At 38.8% G+C, this 21,706-nt stretch overlaps 1 protein-coding gene across 6 annotated transcripts in view; it reads left to right on the top strand.

The window, feature by feature from the left end:
- Positions 1-21,706, top strand: part of CKAP5 (cytoskeleton associated protein 5) — a 102,548-nt gene that overhangs the window by 28,129 nt on the left and 52,713 nt on the right. For all 6 annotated transcript variants that reach the window (XM_001165890.7, XM_009460332.3, XM_024347088.3 and 3 more), the window contains exons 4-12: positions 1,478-1,684; positions 6,701-6,872; positions 8,059-8,191; positions 8,433-8,533; positions 9,789-9,902; positions 16,674-16,778; positions 19,805-19,894; positions 20,008-20,172; positions 21,038-21,166. In XM_001165890.7, the coding sequence (XP_001165890.1) occupies positions 1,478-1,684; positions 6,701-6,872; positions 8,059-8,191; positions 8,433-8,533; positions 9,789-9,902; positions 16,674-16,778; positions 19,805-19,894; positions 20,008-20,172; positions 21,038-21,166 (1,216 nt within the window). The remainder of the gene's footprint in view (positions 1-1,477; positions 1,685-6,700; positions 6,873-8,058; positions 8,192-8,432; positions 8,534-9,788; positions 9,903-16,673; positions 16,779-19,804; positions 19,895-20,007; positions 20,173-21,037; positions 21,167-21,706) is intronic.

The following is a 21,706-nucleotide window of genomic DNA, read 5'->3' as shown; positions in this document are numbered from 1 at the left end:
GTTAGAATCATGTCTTTCTCCCTTTGTTCATTAGGCATTTTTATTTCTTGGGGGAGGTAATGCTTACTAAACAACCTCAGTGACTCCTGGCCAGTTTAACTTGATCTGTGAATGACAGATTTCTAGTCATCCTACTATCCCATACCTCATAGACCTGATTTTCCTAACTCTAGTCTCTGTGTCATTGAAAGGAACCCTCCATACAAAAAAAAAGTTGAAACACTTGACTTACTTCCACAAGAAATATATACTTGACTTACTTCAAAGATTATACCAATAAAGATCATCATTAATTTGACAATTTGGTTAACTGGCATCACTGGGTTTCCTTTACCATTAGTAAAACTATCACTTTTTAATTTCTCTTCTGATACTAGAAGCTGTTTTTTGATAAATGCTGCATGTAATCTCAACCCACTCAGTTCTTCTGATTCCCGGTAGTGTAGGTTTCATTTCATTTAGAAGAGATTCAAAGCAGTAAAGTTATTGAAAAGTCATATCAAGGAGTCAAGAGTAGTCTTTTATTATTAAAGGTACATATCCGTTCCCTCTGTGAAGAAATTCTCTTTTCCTAAAAAGTGTTTAAAACGACTTAAAAAATTTTTTTGCCCAGATGCAGTGGCATGTGCCGGTAGTCCTAGCTACTCAGGAGGCTGAGGCAGGAAGATCGCTTGAGCCCAGGAGTTTGAGGTCACAGTGAGCTATAATCCCACCACTGCACTCCAACTGGGTGACAGCACAAGACCCTGTCTCTATTTTTTTTTTTTTCTTTTCTTTTTGATACAGAGTTTCGTACTTGTTGCCCTGGCTGGAGTGCAATGGCGCGATCTTGGCTCACCACAACCTCCACCTCCCAGGTTCAAGTGATTCTCCTGCCTCAGCCTCCTGAGTAGCTGGAATTACAGGCATGCGCCACCACACCTGAGTAATTTTGTATTTTTAGTAGAGATGAGGTTTCTCCATTTTGGTCAGGCTGGTCTTGAACTCCTGACCTCAGGTGATCCACCCGCCTCAGCCTCCCAAAGTGCTGGGATTACAGGCATGAGCCACCACACCCGACCAACCCTGTCTCTTTAAAAAAAAAAAAAAAAAAAAAAATTGAAAGCAAGCATTCTGTAACCCTACTTTTGTAAAGTATATTTGTATGTCCATATACACACACTTAGAGAAAGGTCTGGAAGGAGGGATATCAAAAAGTTGAAAGTAGTTTTCTCTGGGTGGTGGGATTTCAAGGGATCTTTAATTTTTTGTTTGAATTTTCTACATTTATAAACTGTTACTATGCCTGCTATGACATGTCTTAAAATTTTATGGTTAACGTAAGTTTTTAAAATATTCTTGAACATAAATTTAAAAATTAAAGACTCATTTACTGTATTTCTAGCATTTGTAAAAGTACTCGTACACCCCCTTTCCGTGACCTTTTTCCAATTCTTACTACTTAAGTGGGGTTTTTGTTCTTTATAATATGTTACAGAACCACAGGAGAAGTTGTGTCAGGTGTTGTAAGTAAGGTGTTCAATCAACCTAAAGCCAAAGCCAAGGAGCTGGGCATAGAGATCTGTCTTATGTACATAGAGATTGAGAAAGGAGAGGCTGTGCAAGAAGAGCTCCTAAAAGGCTTGGACAATAAGAATCCCAAGATCATAGTGGCCTGTATAGAGACACTGAGGAAAGCCTTAAGGTAAGACTTTGTTTTAGCTTTGTTAACTAGAGCAGCAGTCCCCAACCTTTTTGGCACCAGGGACCAGTTTCATGGAAGACAATTTTTCCATGGAAGAATTGTGTGTTGGGGGGATGGGGGGTCGTTTTGGGATGAAACAGTTCCACCTCATAAGGAGCATGCACTCTAGATCCCTCACATGTGCAGTTCACAGTAGGGTTTGCACTCGTATGAGAACCTTAATGCCCTGCTGATCTGGCAGGAGGCAGAGCTCAGGGGGTAATTCTTGCTTGGTAGCTGTTCACCTCCTGTTGTGTGCCTGGTTCCTAACAGGCCACTGTACTGGCCACAGCCCAGGGGTTAGGGATCCCTGAACTAGAGTATCTCAATTGAGTTTGGATTCCAGGTTTAAACAGAAATGGAAACTGCAGAATTTGAGTTGGCATGCCAAAACAAGCAAGAAAGTGACCTGAATAAGGAAAGTCATTCCCCAAGTGTGGCACTTCATGTTGACTAATTTTAGCCTTCAAGTGTGTTGTGTAGTTATTTTATCTGAATCCCTTTCTAATGAAGATGAATAGAGATTTCTGACCTGTTATCAGATTAAGAATTAGCCTTTTCAGTTGGGGGCAGTGGCTCATGCCTGTAATCCCAGCACTTTGGAAGGCTGAGTTAGGAGGATCACTTGGGGCCAGGAGTTTAAGACCAGCCTGGGCAAGATGGCAAGACCCCTGCCACTATAAAGAAGAAGCTGAGGTGGGGAGGATTTCTTGAGTCTAGAAGTTCTAGGCTGCACTGAGCTGTGATTGTGCCACTGCAATTCAGCCTGGGTGAGAGAGCAAGACCCTGTCTCTTTAAAAAATAAATAAATATGGCCAGGCTCAGTGGCTCACTCCTGTAATGCTAGCACTTTGGGAGGCCGAGGCAGGCAGATCACAAGGTCAGGAGTTTGAGACCAGCCTGGCCAATGTGGTGAAACATGTCTCTACCAAAAATACAAAAAAATTAGCTGGGCATGGTGGCGCATGCCTGTAATTCCAGCTACTCGGAAGGCTGAGGCAGGAGAATCGCTTGAACCTGGAAGGCAGAGGTTGCAGTGACCCAAGATCATGCCACTGCACTACAGCCTGGGTGACAGAGCAAGACTCCATCTCAAAAATAAATAAATAAATAAATTTTAAACATTGGCCTTTTGGTGGAAAAGCACTGAAAAGAAAAGTACTGGCCTTTTGTTGGAAAACTACTCCTCAGGGTATTTAAGCAGCTCTTTTTCTCTTGCTATCTTAAGTATAGACTTTCGAAGTCTATACTTTGAGATGTTGGCTAAAGATAAAGTTTGTGGACTAAAGCTAACCTTTATTTAGGTGCCTTTTTAGTAAAGTAGAAGCAAATGCTATATGCCTTTAAAGAGACGCACAGTGAAAGCAAATAGAAAAGTAACTTTTGCTCTTATGTAGTAAGTTCTTTTCAACCCTAGACTTTCTTGTTTGGCCATGAAATTTTTCATGAATAGGATCTCTTTCAGGAACAAGTGGCTGTAATTTGCTATGGAAATCTGAATTAGACAGATCACTAGTTTGTTCAGACTTGGCAGTTCTTCTAATCTGATATCCTGTCCCCAAGTACTGTCTATATCAGATATTTTAGAAAGCAGCTGTAGTAAAATCCTCACGGAATGAAGATCATCCACCTCACCTCTCATGATTTTGTATATGACTTACATCTTGGAGAAAAATGTTTCCTTTGGTGTTTATCTTCTGTGAAAGTATAAAAACTCTTGTATTTTGTTGAATGATCTTTGATTTATAGGTCTTTAATATTGTTTTTTGCTTTGCTCATAATGTACTTTTATAAAATTTGACTTGCTTAGATTCTTATGTGAATGAAGTTTCCTTGTTTCTAGCCTATTACAATATAGCAAGCAGATGTTTTTCTGAGTAGTAAACAGTATGCTCATTCTATTATCTTAGAAATTTAGTGACTCATCTTAGTTATCAGAACTATGCTTATATCAATAAATCTTTTGTGTCCTTAGTGATGTCTAAATTTTAAAAAATACTGTAACCTTTTTTTTTTTTTTTTGAGACAAGGTCTCGCTCTGTCACCCAGACTGGAGTGCAGTGGTACGATCTCAGCTCACTGCAACCTCCGCCCCTGGGTTCAAGCGATTCTCGTGCCTCCAGCCTCCTGAGTAGCTGGGACTACAGGTGAGCACCACCACACCCAGCTAATTTTTTTTTTCTTTAATAGAGATGGGTTTCACCATGTTGGTCAGGCTGGTCTGGAACTCCTGGCATCAAGTGATCCCACCTCGGCCTCCCAAAGTGCTGGGATTACAGACATGAGCAACCGCACCTGGCCTATAATCTTCTACCTTTAAATTACAAGTTTCTAGTCTGGAGTGCTGTGTACTCTGGTTATTTCATTTTTTAGCTAAACTGGGAGAATAAGAGTAGGAAAATAACAAGTGACGTATATCTCATGTTTTCTTCATAGATGTTGTTATGTAGTCCCATCCCTGTGTGGTTCTTTATTTGTCCTAAAGCATTTCAGAATCTATAGTTTAACTAGGTAGCTCTCTGGGACCCTCAAGAACCTTGAGGCCAAACTGCTTGATCCTGGGTTCCAGAGCTTGCTAAAGCTTTGTTAGTGAGAGCTTCAGGTGACCAGAAACATTTGTGGTACCTAAAACAGGTTTCTAGTACCCTTTTGTGTTTTCTATAGTAATACGTTTAGTATCAAAATTAGGTTTTATTTTATTAAGGTGTCTATTTTCCATGTGGACTTGCTCCATCTTTTTTTTCTTACAGAAGGAGGCCAGGATAGAGAAAAAAGATTCAGATGAAACAGTAATAATATATAGGAAGATTTAAGAAATCTCAAATGTTAGGTTCTTCAGGCACCATGTTAAATATCCCTAAAACAAAATGGTTTATTGCCACTATAATTTCTTATTTTTTGTTTAATCTTAAAGGTCAGCTGAGCCAAGTTAAAATGTTATTTTTTTAATAATATAAAAGCATTTTAAAAGAAATCTTAGAGATTATGTAGGTTATTCTCATGATATTTGTACTTAAACTATATCACATAGCCAGGTATCTTATTAAAAATTCTTTTTTTATTGTGCCTGTAGTCCCACCTACTCAGGAGGCGGGAAGATTACTTGAGCCCAGGGGGTGAGGCTGCTGTGAGCTATGATTGTGCCACTGTACTCCAGCCTGGTTAACAGAGTGAGACACTATCTCAAAAATAATAATAATAATTAAGGCCAGGAGCAGTGGCTCATGCCTGTATTGTCCCAGCACTTTGGGTTGGGAGGCTGAGGCAGGCAGATTGCCTGAGCCCAGGAGTTCAAGACCAGCCTGGGCAACAAGGAGAAACCCCGTCTCTACAAAAAATACAAAAAAAAAATTAGCCGGGCATGGTGGTGCACCTCTGTAGTCTCAGCTGCTTGGGGGACTGAGTCTGGAGAATAGCTTGAGCAGGGAAGGTCGAGGCTGCAGTGAGCTGTGATCATACCACTGCATTCCAGCCTGGATGACATAGTGAGACCCTGTCTCCAAAAAACTAAAAACAAAAACCAAGAAAAAAAAATCGTTGGAGTACACTAGTAGCTATTACTGAGTAATTTTGTTGCATTTGCTCACATGAGATAAATTTGTGCACATTAGATAATAGATAAATAATAATTTGGGTCCTACTACTCATACAGAATTTCAGTGTTCTTTCATAAATAAATCTCTCCTGCTCCAGAATCTGATACTCACAAATGTTAATAGTGATATTAGATAGCTAAAATTGGCCAGTTGGGAACTTGAAAATGTAATCTATGACAGATATGTAAGGTTAAACACACTTTTTTTTATTTTATTTTTTTTTTGAGACGGAGCCTTGCTCTGTTGCCCAGGCTGGATGGAGTGCAGTGGCGCGATCTCGGCTCACTGCAACCTCTGCCTTCCGGGTTCAAGCGATTCTTCCACCTCAGTCTCCCAAGTAGCTGGGATTACAGACGCCCACTATCGTGCCTGGCTAATTTTTGTATTTTTGTAGAGACAGGGTTTCACCATGTTGGCCAGGCTGGCCTTGAACTTCTGACCCCAGGTGATCTACCTGCCTCAGCCTCCCGAAGTGCCGGGATTACAGGTGTGAGCCACTGTGCCTGGCCAAATATGCTTTTTGAAAGAAGTCAAAATGCAGCATTTTCCCCATAGAAAACTGAAGTAAAGAAAGATTTAAGATGCCCAGAGTTATAGTGTGATAGCCACAAAGTCAGGAACAAAATACTGCCAGGATTTGTGATCTATCTAGGTAAATGAATCACTTTAATTATAGGAGCTATTAAAGGTTTATTAAAAGTAGATTTCATTCATGTAAATATTTATAAACTAGTTTATATTTGTAAGCTTTTATATGTATATACATACATATTTGAGGTATTAGGCTGGGCGTGGTGGCTCACACCTGTAATCCAGCACTTTAGGAGGCTGAGGCAGGTGGATCACCTGAAGTCAGGAGTTCGAGACCAGCCTGTCCAACATAGTGAAACCCCATCTCTACTAAAAATACAAAAATTTGCTGGGCGTGGTGGCGCATGCCTGTAACCCCAGCTACTTGGGAGACTGAGACAGGACAATCACCTGAACTCAGGAGGCAGAGGTTGCAGTGAGCTGCAATCATGCCATACCACTCTAGCCTGGGCAACAAGAGCAAAATGCCATCTGAAAAAGAAAAAAAAAAGGGTATTAAACATGTTGATCCTTTATAGGTTTTAATTATTCCTAGTCTGCTTACCTAGAAAGTTTGTTTAAAAATGGTAATATTATTTTGGGCCCTACACATTAAATAATATTCTTAGAAGAACAACACCTTAGTAGGTAAGCAGTTATGAGTTCCTTTTCTTTTGTTGCCTTAAAAAAAACTGAACTTATATGATTCTTCTAATATGTAGATATGGAACTATGTTTGAATGAAGAAAAGCTAATGCTTTATTTAATCGCATTGCATGTTGACAGTTTTTCCCCAATTTTTTACTTGTAGTGAATTTGGTTCCAAAATCATCTTGCTTAAGCCAATTATCAAAGTGTTGCCAAAACTCTTTGAGTCTCGAGAGAAGGCTGTTCGAGATGAAGCCAAACTAATTGCTGTGGAGATTTACAGATGGATTCGGGATGCTCTGAGACCCCCATTACAAAATATAAACTCTGTTCAGGTGAGACAAAAAGTTTTCTGGTTGCTTTCGCACAAGGTTAATATGAAAATATTTTCTTCCTATCGTTGTTGATATTCTGTCCTTAAAAATAATTATTTTACATTCTTAATTTTGAAATCAGCTTTTCTGAGCATAGCTAACTTTCTCTGCAATTCTCTTGGGTGGCAGAACTTATTATCTGTGTGAAGTACATTCTTTCTGGCTTTTTATTACAATTGGTTTTGGAGACTCTTCTGATGATGTAAATGTATCTGAATTAATGAACTAATGAGAGTGTCTTAAAAAGTGGGACTTACTGTTCTTTCTTAGTGCTTAGACATACGTCTTCCTTATAGTAAATTCAAGTTAGTTTGACTTATGCTGTAAAAGAAATAAAATTTAATTATATATTTTCTTCCGCTGGTGCAGTGGTTCACACTTATAATCCCAGCACTTTGGCAGGCCCAGGGAGACAGATCACTTGAGCCTAGGAGTTCGAGACCAGTCTGGGCAACATGGCAAACCCTATCTCTACAAATAATACAAAAAAATTAGCCAAGCATGGTAGCACAGCCTGTAGTCCTAGCTACTCGTGAAGCTTAGGTGGGAGGATCACCTGAACCTGGGGTGTAGTCCTAGCTACTCGTGAAGCTTAGGTGGGAGGATCACCTGAACCTGGGGAGGTGGAGGCTGCAGTGAGCCAAAATTGTCCAGCCTGGGCAAAAGAGTTGAGACCCTGTCTCTCAATGAATGAATGAATGAATCTTTCTTGTTTGCCCTGGTAGAGCCACATAAATAAGAAATTAGAGGCCAGGCACGGTGGCTTATACCTGTCATCCCAGCATTTTGGGAGGCTGAAGCAGGAGGATCACCTGAGGTCAGAAGTTTAAGACCAGCCTGGCCAACATAGTGAAACCTCATCTCTATTAAAAATACAAAAATTAGCCGGCTGTGGTAGTGCACACCTGTAATGCTAGCCACTCGAGAGGCTGAGGCATGGGAATTGCTTGAACCCAAGAGGTGGAGGTTGCAGTGAGCCAAGATCATGCCACTGCACTTCAGCCTGGGTGACAGAGTAAGACTCTGTCTCCAATAAAAAAAAAAAAGAAAGAAATTGGGTCCTGATATGTCAATAAATGTAAGTATTAAGTATGTTAACTAATGGTGGAGATGCAGATATTATTTAAATATTATATGACATTTGCAGTTGAAAGAACTAGAAGAAGAATGGGTCAAACTGCCAACAAGTGCTCCTAGACCTACTCGATTTCTTCGTTCCCAACAAGAACTAGAAGCTAAATTGGAACAACAACAGTCCGCTGGTGGAGATGCTGAAGGAGGTAAGCCAATTTTAAACACTGGTTTCTGCAAAAATTAGCAAGAACTGGCACTGCCACGAGAATCTGTGTTCATTAGGCATATTTTGTAGGATTGCCTTTAATAAAATATAAGTTGCATGTAGCTTTAATAACTCTGGTCCCTTCTCTATTAAAATTTCATCAGGGTTGTGAAAGGACTGATAACTGATAAGTAAAACAATTCTAAGCATTTTTAAGGTTTGTGTTGTTTTTCTCCTTAAAGGTGGTGATGATGGTGATGAGTTGCCACAAATAGATGCTTATGAGCTTTTAGAAGCTGTAGAAATCCTTTCCAAACTTCCCAAAGACTTTTATGACAAAATTGTAAGTAATAGTTAAACTTCTTTCATTTGTTTCTTGTAAAATAATTACTTGAATAGAATTAGAATACTCTGCTGAGCCCTTGCCTGATGCACCCCCTTCCATCCCATATCTTCCCTAGTAGAGTGAGTTAGTTGCTTCTTCCTCTTTGCTCCCACACTACTTTGTACATATATATATTATAGCACTTTTTTAAAACATGTCTTGCCATAAAACCAGAACATTCTTGACTTCCTTTTTCTAATTTTCTCTCTGGTTTTTAACACTAAAGAGCTCCGGATTCCTCCCCTTTCTCCGTTTCTACTGCCACTACTTTACCCCAAGGTTTCTTGACCTTAGCACTGTTGACATTTTTTGTCAGCTGTCCTGTGCATTGTATGATGTTTAGCAGCATCTCTGGCTTTTATCCACTAGATGTCAGTAATACCATCTCCCTAAGTCATGACAATCAAAAATGTCTTCAAACATTGCCAGAAGTTCCCTAGGAGACAAAATCATCCCCAGTTGAGAAACACAGTCTTATCCCAACCACCACTGTAGTAGTGGGTTGCTGGTTATGTGATTGTTCTTTTCTGGTCTTTTTAATGTTGTCAGTGTAGAAATTCCTCTCCTGTAATTGTGCTGCTGTGAGATGGGTGGGCTAGAAATGCTTTCTATTAATGTTTTCTGTTTGACATCTGCTTACTAACGTTTGCCTAGAAAATGAGAATGAAACATCTGTGGCATTGTTTGTTTATTATATTACTTTAGTTATAACATCTTATGAAAATACTTTTTATATATGAACAAAAATTTATATATATGAACAAAATGTTCTGATTGCCTCCACAGTTTTATTTTTTATTATTATTACTATTTTTTTGAGACGGAGTCTCGCTCTGTCGCCCAGGCTAGAGTGCAGTGGCACGATCTTGGCTCACTGCAAGCTCCGCCTCCCGGCTTCATGCCATTCTCCTGCCTCAGCCTCCCGAGTAGCTGGGACTACAGGTGCCTGCCACCACGCCCGGCTAATTTTTTGTATTTTTAATAGAGACGGGGTTTCAGCTTGTTAGTCAGGATGGTCTCGATCTCCTGACCTCATGATCTGCCCTCCTCGGCCTCCCAAAGTGCTGGGATTACAGGCGTGAGCCACTGCGCCCGGCCAGTTTTATAATTTTTTAAAAAAATTATGTATCTTTGAATTAGCAGAGTGCAATAAATAGACTTTTATTCCGCTCTCTTATTTTCTGTTACAAATGACTCATATTGTATCTTGCAGGAGGCAAAAAAATGGCAAGAGAGAAAAGAGGCCCTGGAGTCTGTAGAAGTACTAATAAAAAACCCCAAACTGGAAGCTGGCGATTATGCAGATTTAGTAAAAGCATTAAAGAAGGTAAATATGAGGACTTGCAGTACTGGTATTGTAACAGCGATCAGGGCTTTGAATTTCTCATCAGTCATCTTTTTAATTACACATACATTGCCACTTAAGGAACATTACTGATGGTATTTGAATTACAGACATACATTTTTAAAGGGTTGTTTTAAATTCCTGTTGTGGTTTAGTTTCATTTTCAATCTTTGTTTTTTGTCACTTTGACTTTAGGTATGCTATTTGATAGCTTCTGTAACTCTCTAGGAAAAGAGAGTTGCTGATCTAGAACTACATTTTCCAGTTTTATAATTCTATAGGATGAGCTATTTAAGTTAGCTGTATTTAATTGGACAAATATTAAACATGAAGATAGCAAATGATAACACACTACTTTGTATCAGTATGTAAAGTAAAGAGTATAGGAATATGTGGTCAGTTCTGAAACAGACAAGTACTAAGTAAGAGATAAACATTTTTAGGAAATAATCTTTTGGTATTGCAAGTTGAATGCTGCTGGTGGACATTTTGTATGTAGTAACTTTTTATGAAAACTGTAAGTATAGATCAAACACTGTGGATATGATTATAGTGCTTAAGAACAAACTCTGAAAACATCTTCTTGAATACAGCAAGAATGAAAATTTTGTTTTGTTTGCTTCCTCAGTCTGAAATTACAGAGGATTACAATGGTGAGGGGAGGAAGTTGATCTTTAATTATATGCACATCTAAGTCATTAGTTGTAGTAGTTATATACTGTAAAGCCACTGCGAACACTAAATTAGTGAATATTGAATCATTGCTTCTAAGAGAAATACAGGGTTAGGATCCTACAACCCTTTGGTCACAACATTTCCATCAATCAGTACATAACTTTGTTTTATTCTGTTTGGAGATAGCGTATTTAATATATGTTGTTGATTCATTAACATTGAACTCTTGGCCGACAACACTGTAACTCTTGCCTGATTGAAGCTTTTCCTAACGCGTGTATTTTCTCCCTAAGGTACATCACAGCCTGTTTGCACTTAGGAATACTAGACAGCATTTCAGCACTACACTTAGGGGCCATTTTAAACAACAAGAGCACCAACAAAAAACACAAAAATGCAAAAACATGGCACTGAATAAACCATGAAAAAGACACTTGTTTGTAGTGTAAAAGCTAAAGCAAGAAGGCAGAGTGTTATCTTGTCTACCTCAGCTGGGAATGTGCACAATAGACAATACAAAATGTTCACAGCTCTGAACTTGTCTGTAAATGACCAGGAAAGTACCATGAGTATTGATTTGGGGATTATAAGCAAGTTTTAGCAAGTAGGTGAATTTGCAAATATGGATTCGTGAATGATGAGGATCAACTATATTCTAGTAGTTAACCTTCCTAGGCTTTCCTTCAGTGGGACTTGGAGGCAGAGATATGATTTGTGAAATCTTTGTTCAGTCATCAATTTTCCATCTTGAAGAGTTACACTCGTGTAAAATAAAAGAGAGTTGCCCTAGGGGAAAAAGAGTTTTACCAACCTGGAGCCTGGGAGGAAAGAATGGGAAGGGGAATAGTAGAGGGCACTGAGACAGGGAAAGTCAGGTTCCAGTGACATATGAAGAGAGCTACAGATTCTCTGTCAATTCTTCCAGCATTTGATTATTAATTAGAAATCTTATTGCTCTGGCGCTGAATTCTCGATGTGTCAAAGAAAACCTTTTCTTTTTCCTTATCATTAATATTATGTGTTTTCTACATGTATTTTCTAAGGATATTAGCTTCTCACACAAAGACAGTTCTGTGGTTTCCATTGGCATTGTGAATGTAAATATAATCTCTTGCTGTACTATATAAAGAGAGAGCATCATGGATTTTATATTTGAGTAGACAGACAATAGATTTCTGAGAGATCTAGGGTAGCAGTAGAAACTTCTTTCCCTTTTCACATGGTGGGGTGGAGGGAATCAAAGACCACAAACAAGTAAAAAGAAACTGAATTTTGTGGCTAAAATATTTAAAACAATGAAAAGTTAACTTCAGTTGTAAAAATTAACCTGAAACGACATTTTCTTTTCTTTTTGCCTTAAGTAGTGACACAGACATTTTATTTTTTTTATTTTCTTTTTTGAGATGGAGTTTCGTTATTGTTGCCCAGGCTGGAGTGCAGTGGCACGATCTCGGCTCACTGCAACCTCTGCCTCCCATGTTCAAGTGATTCTTCTGCCTCAGCCTCCCAAATAGCTGGGATTTATAGGCACTTGCCACCACACCCAGCTAATTTTTGTGTTTTTAGTAGAGACGGGGTTTCACCATGTTGGCCAGGCTAGTCTCGAACTCCTGACCTCAGGTGATCTACCCTCCTTGGCCTCCCAAAGTGCTGGGATTACAGGCATGAGCCACGGTGCCCAGCTGACATTTTATTTTTTGTATTTGATTTTAGTTATATGTACACACAAACTTTGTATTATATTGACTTCCTAGAAACATAACAAAAGTGGGGAAATGGTGAAATGGAAAAAAGTGGGGAAATGGTGAAATGGAAAAAAGAGGATGAGATTGAAGAATAGACTACAGACCAGTCCTTTTTCCCTCCATAATTATCTCTTCTTTGTATTGTATAAATCAAGTAATCCCATTAATTTCTCAATTTTTTTCCTTTAATGAAAGTAGTAAAAAGGCATTAACTTTAAAATTTCTTATGATATTCCTGAAATTATTTTTAAACTGTTTTGAGTTGTCACCTGATTTAGCATATTCTGTGGGCTTTCCTGTTCTCACAGATTATAGTTCTTTTTTTTCTATTATTTTTAATTGATGTATTTATTTTTGAGACAGAGTTGCGCTTTGTCACCCAGGCTGGAGTGCAGTGGCACGATCTCAGCTCACTGCAACCTCCATCTCCCGAGTTCAAGCGATTCTCCTGCCTCAGCCGCCCGAGTAGCTGGGATTACAGGCACGTGCCACCATGCCCGGCTAATTTTTTTTTTTTTTTAATTTTTAGTAGAGACAGGGTTTCATCATGTTGGTCTTGAACTCCTGTCCTCAAGTGATCTGCCTGCCTCAGCCTCCGAAAGTGCTGGGATTACAGGCGTGAGCCACTGCGCCTGGCCTATCGTTCTTTTATTTATAAGATGCCTCCCTCCCAGCTCATCGCTTCTTTGATTTTGTCATGTGCCTATGCCTATGGACATTTGATTTTTTATATATATATAATTTATTTATCTTTACATTAAGATTTGGATTTTTGAAGTGCTTTCTTATACAATCTTTAGACTTCTATGTGGTATTAATCTTTTTTCACTTGTTCTTTCTACTTTTCCCCCCTTAATTATTGCTTGTTTTCATCATAGTTTTCTAAACACAGTAATTCATAATGGGTTTCATTAATTTGTTTCCTTTCCTCTGTCAACGGTGTGCTTTAGTTATTATTAACTAGTGGCTTTAATTTCTAGTTAAAGATAAATACCAATTGATAATTACTTTAAAGCACTTTGTTTTAATACTGTAGGCCTCAATTTATGAGAAAAGTGACAGCACTTAAAACTGTACAAGATTTCCTATTGTTTAAATTATATTGAAATTATGAGCTAACGCTTCCATTCCCTGGTCTAGAACAGAAATTACTGAAAAGACAGAAGTCATTGTTTTTCTTACCTCTGAAATGGAGTCCCCCCTCATATGTTACTTTTCTTAAAAATAAACGCTTCTCCATCTTCCCTACTCTCATTTCCCAATTGAGAATAACTTGTTTATGGGAATAAACAATGAGTGTCAATGAGTGTGACAGGCAGGTATTGTATTAGGGTATCTGGTCCATTGCTCACTTATAAGTTTATTTGAGCCTTTGCAATCTTGAAATTTAACAGATTCGCAGTATCTTCTTCAATACTATACATTAAGATCATGAGTGTCTAGAGTCTAGCTCCCACTGGTTACTGTTCCAACAATGGATAGGGAGAGGTATTCTCCTAAGAAAGGAATAGAATGATAGTTTTTTAACTGAGCCCATATGACAAAATCACCCTTTGAGCCATATAAAAATACTGATGTCCAAATTTCATCCCAGATTCATTGAACTAGAATTTGTTGGAATGGGATCTTACATGTTTTTGATGTCCATTCCTAGAATATATATTTAGATGCTAAATATAAAGCCTAGCATCTAAATCATATCTGAGAGATATTTTGGTAAGGAAAAATAATCAGAACATTTATAAATACCAATAGTGATTTCAATACAGAAATGAATGGAAAATTTTTTTCTCCATAGACTTACAGTAATTAGAGATTTAACAAAATGTTCATTAGGACCCTGATCTCATCCTCTCATAAGGAAGGTGGACTTAACACAAGTTGAGAGGGAGAACATGCTTTACTTAATAAAAGGAGCAAAAACTTTGGAGTCAGAATTGACCTGGATTTGAATCACACAGCATTACCATTTGCTAACTACCTGACTGTAAGCACATTAATCTTTATTTAATTTTTAGAATCTGGCTGGGTACAGTAGGTCACATCTGTAATCCCAACACTTTGGGAGGCCGAGGCGGGCTGATTGCTTGAGCCCAGTAGTTTAAGACCAGACGGGGCAACATGAAGAAACTCTGTTTCTACAAAAAATAGAAACATTAGCAGGTGTGGTAGCATGTGCCTTTAGTCCCAGCTACTCGGGAGGCTGAGGTGGGAAGATCGCTTGAAGCTGGAGTGGGAGGTTGCAGTGAGCTAAGATCAAGCCAGACTCTGTCTCAAAAAAAAAATCTTTTTGAAGTCTGCACTTTTTTGTTGTTTTTTTGTTTTTGAGATAGTGTCTCGCTCTGTCACCCAAGCTGGAGTGCAGTGGTATGATCTTGGCTCACTGCAACCTCCGCCTCCCAGGTTCAAGAGATTCTCCTACCTCAGCCTCCTGAGTACCTGGGACTACAGGCGCATGCCACCATGCCTGGCTAATTTTTCTATTTTTGGTAGAGACAGGGTTTCGCTATGTTGCCCAGGTTGGTCTTGAACTCCTGGGCTCAAGAGATCCTCCCACCTCAACCTCTTAAGGTCCTGAGATTACAAGCGTGAACCACTACGCCTGGCTGTGAATCTGCAAAGTTGAAATAATAATAGTCCTTACCTCATAGGGTTTGGGTGAAAATTAAACTTAAAAAGGATTATAAAGTGCGTACAAAATTTTGGTGCCTAATTTGTTTTTTCAATAAATGTTAGTTTCTTTATCCTTATTCCTCAGCACTTAAGGAGTGCATATAAGTGCGAAGTAGAACTTCTTTCATGTTGCATGTTAGGAGTTGTTTAATGCAGAGAATCTAGAATAAAGCATTCTGCTTATGGAACACCAGATTGTAGGGACTAGATAAAATTCAAAGTAGATTGGAGGCATTACTCTTACTGGGAAAAGAGTGAAAAAAGAAGAGTTGGGGGCATTTAAAAATAAAGCAGCCGTGTGTGTATGTGCATTTATAAGTAAAGCAGCCGTGTGTGTGTGTGTGTGTGTGTGTGTGTGTGTGTGTGTGTGTGTGTGTGTGTGTCTGTGTCTGTCTGTCTGTCTGTCTGTCTGTCTGTCTTGCTCTGGTACCCAGGCTGGAGTGCAGTGGTGCGATCTGCGCTCACTGCAACCTCTGCCTCCCAGATTCAAGTGATCCTTTTGCCTCAGCCTCCCAAGTAGCTGGAACTACAGGCACACATCACACTGCCTGTATTATTATATAATAAAGCAGCTTTTTAACACCAACTGATTGGGCAGTGTACCACAGTAAAATCTTACCAGGAAGGAACCCAGTCGTAGTCAGTATCTTGTTAAATTGACACAGATGCAGTTACTACCCGTGAGTTTAGATAAGTGCTGGGCTTTGTGGGTTGTGGCATAGGAGGGCAGTAATATAAGCAGTGCTAGAGGAGAATCGACTGAGACTCTGAATTGAAGCTTAACCATCATTAGATGACTGAAGTGGCAGCCTCAAGGCCAGAAGCTCCCTCAGAAGAATGGTTCTCAGAAGAATGCAGTAGCATTCACAATTTAGAGTCCCCATGGACTTCCTGAAGGTACCTGCAGCCTTTTGTACTGGTGCTTCTTGGTTATGAATATTAGAGCTGTTGCCCTGTGATGTCTTTCAGAGATACATTGCCTTTTCATTTTCCTTGTCCCAAAGCAAAGTCAGCAGACCTCTCGTCTCTCTGCCATTATCAGGGTCATTTCCTGCACAGTTGAACAGTGCTGACAGCCCAGACTGCCACTACTGGATAGTGAGCAATTTGATGTTGTGGTTTTATCTATGTTTTATTAGCAGAACTTTAAGATAGAAGACTAAACATAATGAAGGGAAGCTCCCAAATTCGATACAATGAAAGAAGAATTTCTCCTCTGTTGTAGTAAATAAAATTGGTCATATATTAGCATAAGAGCTTTCAGAGTTCTTTTTTTTTTTTTTTTTTTTTTTTTTGAGATGGAGTCTTGCTGCGTTGCCCAGGCTGGAGTGCAATGGTGCAATCTCGGCTCACTGCAGCCTCCGCCTCCCAGGTTCAAGTGATTCTCCTGCCTCAGCCTTCCAAGTAGCTGGGATTACAGGTGCCTGCCACCATGCCTGCTTAATTTTTGTATTTTTAGTAGAGACAGGGTCTCACCATGTTGGTCAGGCTGATCTCAAACTCCTGACCTCAGGTGATCCACCCACCTCAGCCTCCCAAAGTGCTGGGATTACAGGTGTGAGCCGCTGCACCCGGCCTCAGAGTTCTTTTGAGAATAAAATTTCAATACCCTTCTACATGGCTGTGACTATTTTGTTTTCCTTTTTACCCCCCTTTGTAGGTTGTTGGAAAGGACACCAATGTCATGTTGGTGGCTTTGGCAGCAAAATGTCTTACTGGCCTGGCTGTTGGGCTAAGGAAGAAATTTGGACAATATGCAGGACATGTAAGTAACACTCCTTTTTAGATACAGATCAACAAAATTTATCAAAAATGGTAGTCCTAGTTTGCTGTTTGCTTTAAAACAACTCCTTGGCATAGATGTGTATATATTGTACAAAGTAAATTTCTCTCTGTTTTGTTAATATTCAGCATAGATATATCTTAGAAATTTCAGTAGATGTCAGTTGTAACAAAATTTATAGGCCTTATGTAGAAAGTCAGGCACTAGGCCTAAAGTACTTAGTTGAGTTGATTTATTTGCTTATTACTTATTTACTTACTGGTATCTTGCTTTGTTCTTACAATATTATACACATCATAACAAGATGAAACAAAACTTGTAACGACCAGGACCAGAATGAAAATGAGAGTCGGAAAGGCAATGTAAAACTGTGAGGTTAATATATAAAATGTGTTTTACAGTGTTTTCCTATTTTAATATATAATTTACTTACATATTTGAGACATTTTATATAGGTTACAATGTTATATATTTTATATAGGTTATCTCCGTTTTACTTATTCAAAGAAAATCTGACTGGAGACATTTGTTGACTTACTATTTGTATAAGTTTGTTTCCAATCAAATTTGGTAATAATTTTAATTAAGATGTTTTCTTTAACTGTGGCATCTGTCCTTTGGCCTCTAAATCTGGTCTGCATTACTAAGAATGGCTCAGCATCCTAAAAATTGACCTTATTGATCTTTAGAGTTTAGCTTGCTAGCCACTTCATCATTTGATTCCCTAGACTGACTTAGGAGTTTCCTAATAGTCCCTAGTCATGTGTCCATTTTATATTGTGAAGCTAATACCTAGCCTCACATGAGCTATGGTATTTGGAGCTTGCTTACTCATAGCATTAAAAATAATCTCAGAGAACTTAACTGAAAAAAAAGAAGACACTACCAAATAAAAATAAATCATGACTGGCTTATTACTAGGGAAATAAAAATAAGGGTCTGTAAAACCCTTAGACATATACATCATAAATTGAAATAAAATTAAAGTCTATTTTTATAGCAATCAATATTATATAATATCGATGTGTATATGCCATTTTGATCAATTTTATGTTACTTAGTGGGATATTTTACACTTTTATATTGGGAATAATTTTTCAAGATAAAAAACAATTTTTTCCTACACCACTTAAATATCAGTTCAGAGAATAATTTTAATTTTTTTTTTTTGAGACAGGGTCTCACTTTGTTGCCCAGGCTGGAGTGCAGTGGCACCATCTCAGTTCATTGCAGCCTTAACCTCCTAGGCTCAGGTGATCCTCCCACCTCAGTCTCCTGAGTAGCTGGGACTTCAGGCACACCCCACACCATGCTTGACTACTTTTTGTATTTTTGGTAGAGATGGGGTTTTGCCACCTTGCCCAGGCTGGTCTCGAAATCCTGAGCTCAAGCAATCTGCCTGCCTCAGGCTCCCAAAGTGCTGGGATTACAGGCTTGAGCCACCACACCTGGCCTAAAATTCATTTTAATTTACCAAATTATGGTTGGATAATTAACTGGCTTTCCAGTTTGAGTACTGATTCTGGCTTTGTTTCAGTTTGTTGTCCTGGTTAAAGAATGTCTCTATTGCTCTGTAGTTTGGGGTCTCCCCCACCTTAATACTATAATATATGCGGTGTTTAGTATCAAGCATGTTAGTGACTTGGCTTTATTTTCTTTAAATGTTTACAAACTTTTTGGCAATATTTATAAAAGTGAATGTTAGCTTTATAGACATTAAAATATCTTGATTTTCAAGTTTATAACTAGTATTAAAAAGTCTTGTATTTTTCCATGGGAACCATAGTCCTTGGACTATACCAAGTAGTCTATAACCACTTCCGGGAAATCTTGAAAACAATTATTTCTTGTTTTTGGATGCCATTGAGCTTTGCTGTGTCCTTTGGACCTTAGAAATTTTCTTCCCCAGCCTGGGCAACATGGAGAAACCCCTGTCTCGACAAAAAATAAAATAAAAAATTATATTTACAGGGAAATGGTCAAGAAATTAAGAATTAAAAAAAAAATAGCAGGTGTGGTGACATATACCTGAGCCCTACCTACTCGGGAGGCTGAGATGAGAGGATTACTTGAGCCCAGGAGGCCGAGGCTTCAGTGAGCCATGTTCATCCCACTGCACTCCCACGTGGGTGACAGAGCAGAGGCGGCAAATAGGTTGAGAAGCACTGCCATAGTGGGAGAGAATGAGAATTCTTCATTGTTCCGGCATAAGATACTATGTCCTTCAAGAAAGGAAATGACTTTTTATTCCACTTAAATGTTTGCTTTATTGGTTTGTTTTGGTGGAGACAAGGTGGTTTTTTAGAAAGTAAGTTTTATTGAGATAAAACTTGCATACTATAAAATTTACCCTCTTAAAGTGATTTTAGAATATTCACAATGTTACATAACCATCAGCACTATCTAATTCCAGAACATCTTCATCACCCCAAAAAGAAACCCCTTGCCCATTAACACTCTCTCCCCATGCTGCTCCCTGCCCTTGACTCTAGCAACCACGAATCTACTTTTTTTCTCTGTGGATTTAACATTTCATGTAAATGGAGTCATACAATACATGGTCTTTGTGACTGCTTTTTTTTTGGGGGGGGGGGAGGGGGAAGGCAGGGTCTTGCTGTGTTGCCCAGGCTACAATACAGTGATGCAGTCACAGCTCACTGCAGCTTTGACCTCCTGGGTTCAAGTGATCCTCCCACCTCAGCCTCCCAAGTAGCTGGGATCATAGGCACATACCACCACACCTGGCTAATTTTGTTTGTTTGTTTTAGTAGAGACAAGATCTCACTCTGTTGCCCAGGCTGGTCTTGAACTCCTTGCCTCAAGCAACCCACCTGCCTCAGCCTCCCAAAGTGCTGGGATTACAGGCATGAGTCACTGTACCCAGCCTGTGACTGGCTTTTTTTTTTTAACTTAGCATACTATTTTTAAGGTTCAGCCATGTTCTAGGATATATCAATATATCATTCCTCTTTGTTGCTGAATAATGTGCTAGCCATTCACTTTTACAGGTTGTGCCAACCATCTTGGAGAAATTCAAAGAGAAGAAACCTCAAGTGGTACAAGCCCTGCAGGAGGCAATTGATGCAATCTTCCTTACTGTAAGTTGACAGCATGAGTTTGTAGTTTTATCTGAAGTAAAGTTTGTCAATATAATATTTTGATTGTTCTTTGCAATTGAAAAAAGCTCATTAACCACATTTTCTTTCTAAAGACCACACTACAGAACATCAGTGAGGATGTTTTAGCAGTAATGGATAATAAAAATCCAACCATCAAGCAGCAGACATCTCTTTTTATTGCAAGAAGTTTCCGCCACTGCACTGCTTCTACCCTGCCAAAGAGCTTGCTAAAGCCCTTTTGTGCTGCACTACTTAAGGTACAGACTCTCTTTGAAATTGGGGGAATATTTTATACCTAGGCAAGATTCTTTTCCTGCAAATTATGTACAGTGACTACTTGACTTTCAGACTGTAGAGGTTATGATCTTTTGAGGAGCAGAGCCTTTGCAGCTTGGAAACTGAATCCAAAGTCTCCTGTGTTCCTCTTCTTGAAAGAAAGCACAAGTTAGTGTTATGATTCCATTAACTGTTAAACATTGTGTTTCTTCCTTGTCCCATATACTGGTGTTCAGCTGAATCTGGCCAAGCATAGGCATCAAATGTGGAGTATTTGAAGATCATTTGGGAGTGAGTTATTTTAGATAGAGGGTAAGAGGAAAAGGAAGTACTTATTTGCTAAATGGATTACCAAGGGTTTCCTTAACCCAGAAAAATTTTTGTTTTTTTTTTTGTTGTTGTTGTTTGTTTGTTTTGTTTGAGATGGAGTTTAGCTCTGTTGCCCAGGCTGGAGTGCAGTGACACAATCTTGGCTCACTGCAGCCTCTGCCTCCTAGGCTCAAGCAATTCTCCTGCCTCAGCCTCTTGAGTAGCTGGGATTATAGGCATGTGCCACCACGCCCGGCTAGTTTTTGTATTTTAGTAGAGATGGGGTTTCACCATGTTTGCCAGACTGGTCTCGAACTTGCCCTCCCAAAGTGCTGGGATTACAGGCATGAACCACCGTGCCTGGCCCAAAAAGAATTTTTGAAAGAGTAACTGTCAATTGGCACAAGGAAAGCTATACTTAGTTCCAGTAAATTGTAAAAAGCAAATTCTTTATCTAGCAACCATCAGTCTGAATTAAAATGAGTAATGCCTAAAATACCTTGCATTAATATCATTTTGCTTACTTCTGGACTATAGCACATCAATGATTCTGCTCCTGAAGTCAGAGATGCCGCATTTGAAGCATTGGGTACTGCTTTGAAGGTGGTTGGCGAGAAAGCAGTAAACCCATTCTTAGCTGATGTGGACAAACTCAAGCTTGATAAGGTAGGTTAGTAATGGATTGGACTGAAATTGGACAACAGTCCTGTCTCTTTGCATCATGGCTTTGTCTCTTGACAGTTATAGAGTACTGGTAGTTTTGATGAGGAGTTCTTGATTTTTTTTAAATTGCCATTTATAGTAGGAAAGAAATGCATAATTGAAACAAGTTTTGGAGGATGCTCTCTGGTACTTTTTGTCTTCAATTTTGTCTGTTGTTTTATTAAGAAAAAAATGCTGATATCACCTCAGGAAATTTATTTCATCCTCCACTGATAGTTCAGACCTAGAGTTTGAAAACTTAGCTTTTGAGAATTTAAGTTTCATTCCAGGCTATGCTGGTGATAATTGTAGAAATAGCTTTCAAATTATAACCAAAAAAAAGCTGAGTGACCAATCTGTAGAGAAGGTGAAAACAGTTCTGTGAGATAAATTTATTTCTAAGGTCCAGAAAATTACCTTCTTACATGTGAATGTCTTCCATAAACAATGTGGTCATTTTAAGTTTATTACAATTCTAATTTGTAAAGAAATAAAATGTAAGAT

This window comes from Pan troglodytes, chromosome 9 (assembly GCF_028858775.2).
Source record: "Pan troglodytes isolate AG18354 chromosome 9, NHGRI_mPanTro3-v2.0_pri, whole genome shotgun sequence".
In the NCBI taxonomy this organism is placed as follows: domain Eukaryota; kingdom Metazoa; phylum Chordata; class Mammalia; order Primates; family Hominidae; genus Pan; species Pan troglodytes.
This window is presented reverse-complemented; position numbering and strand designations above follow the sequence as displayed.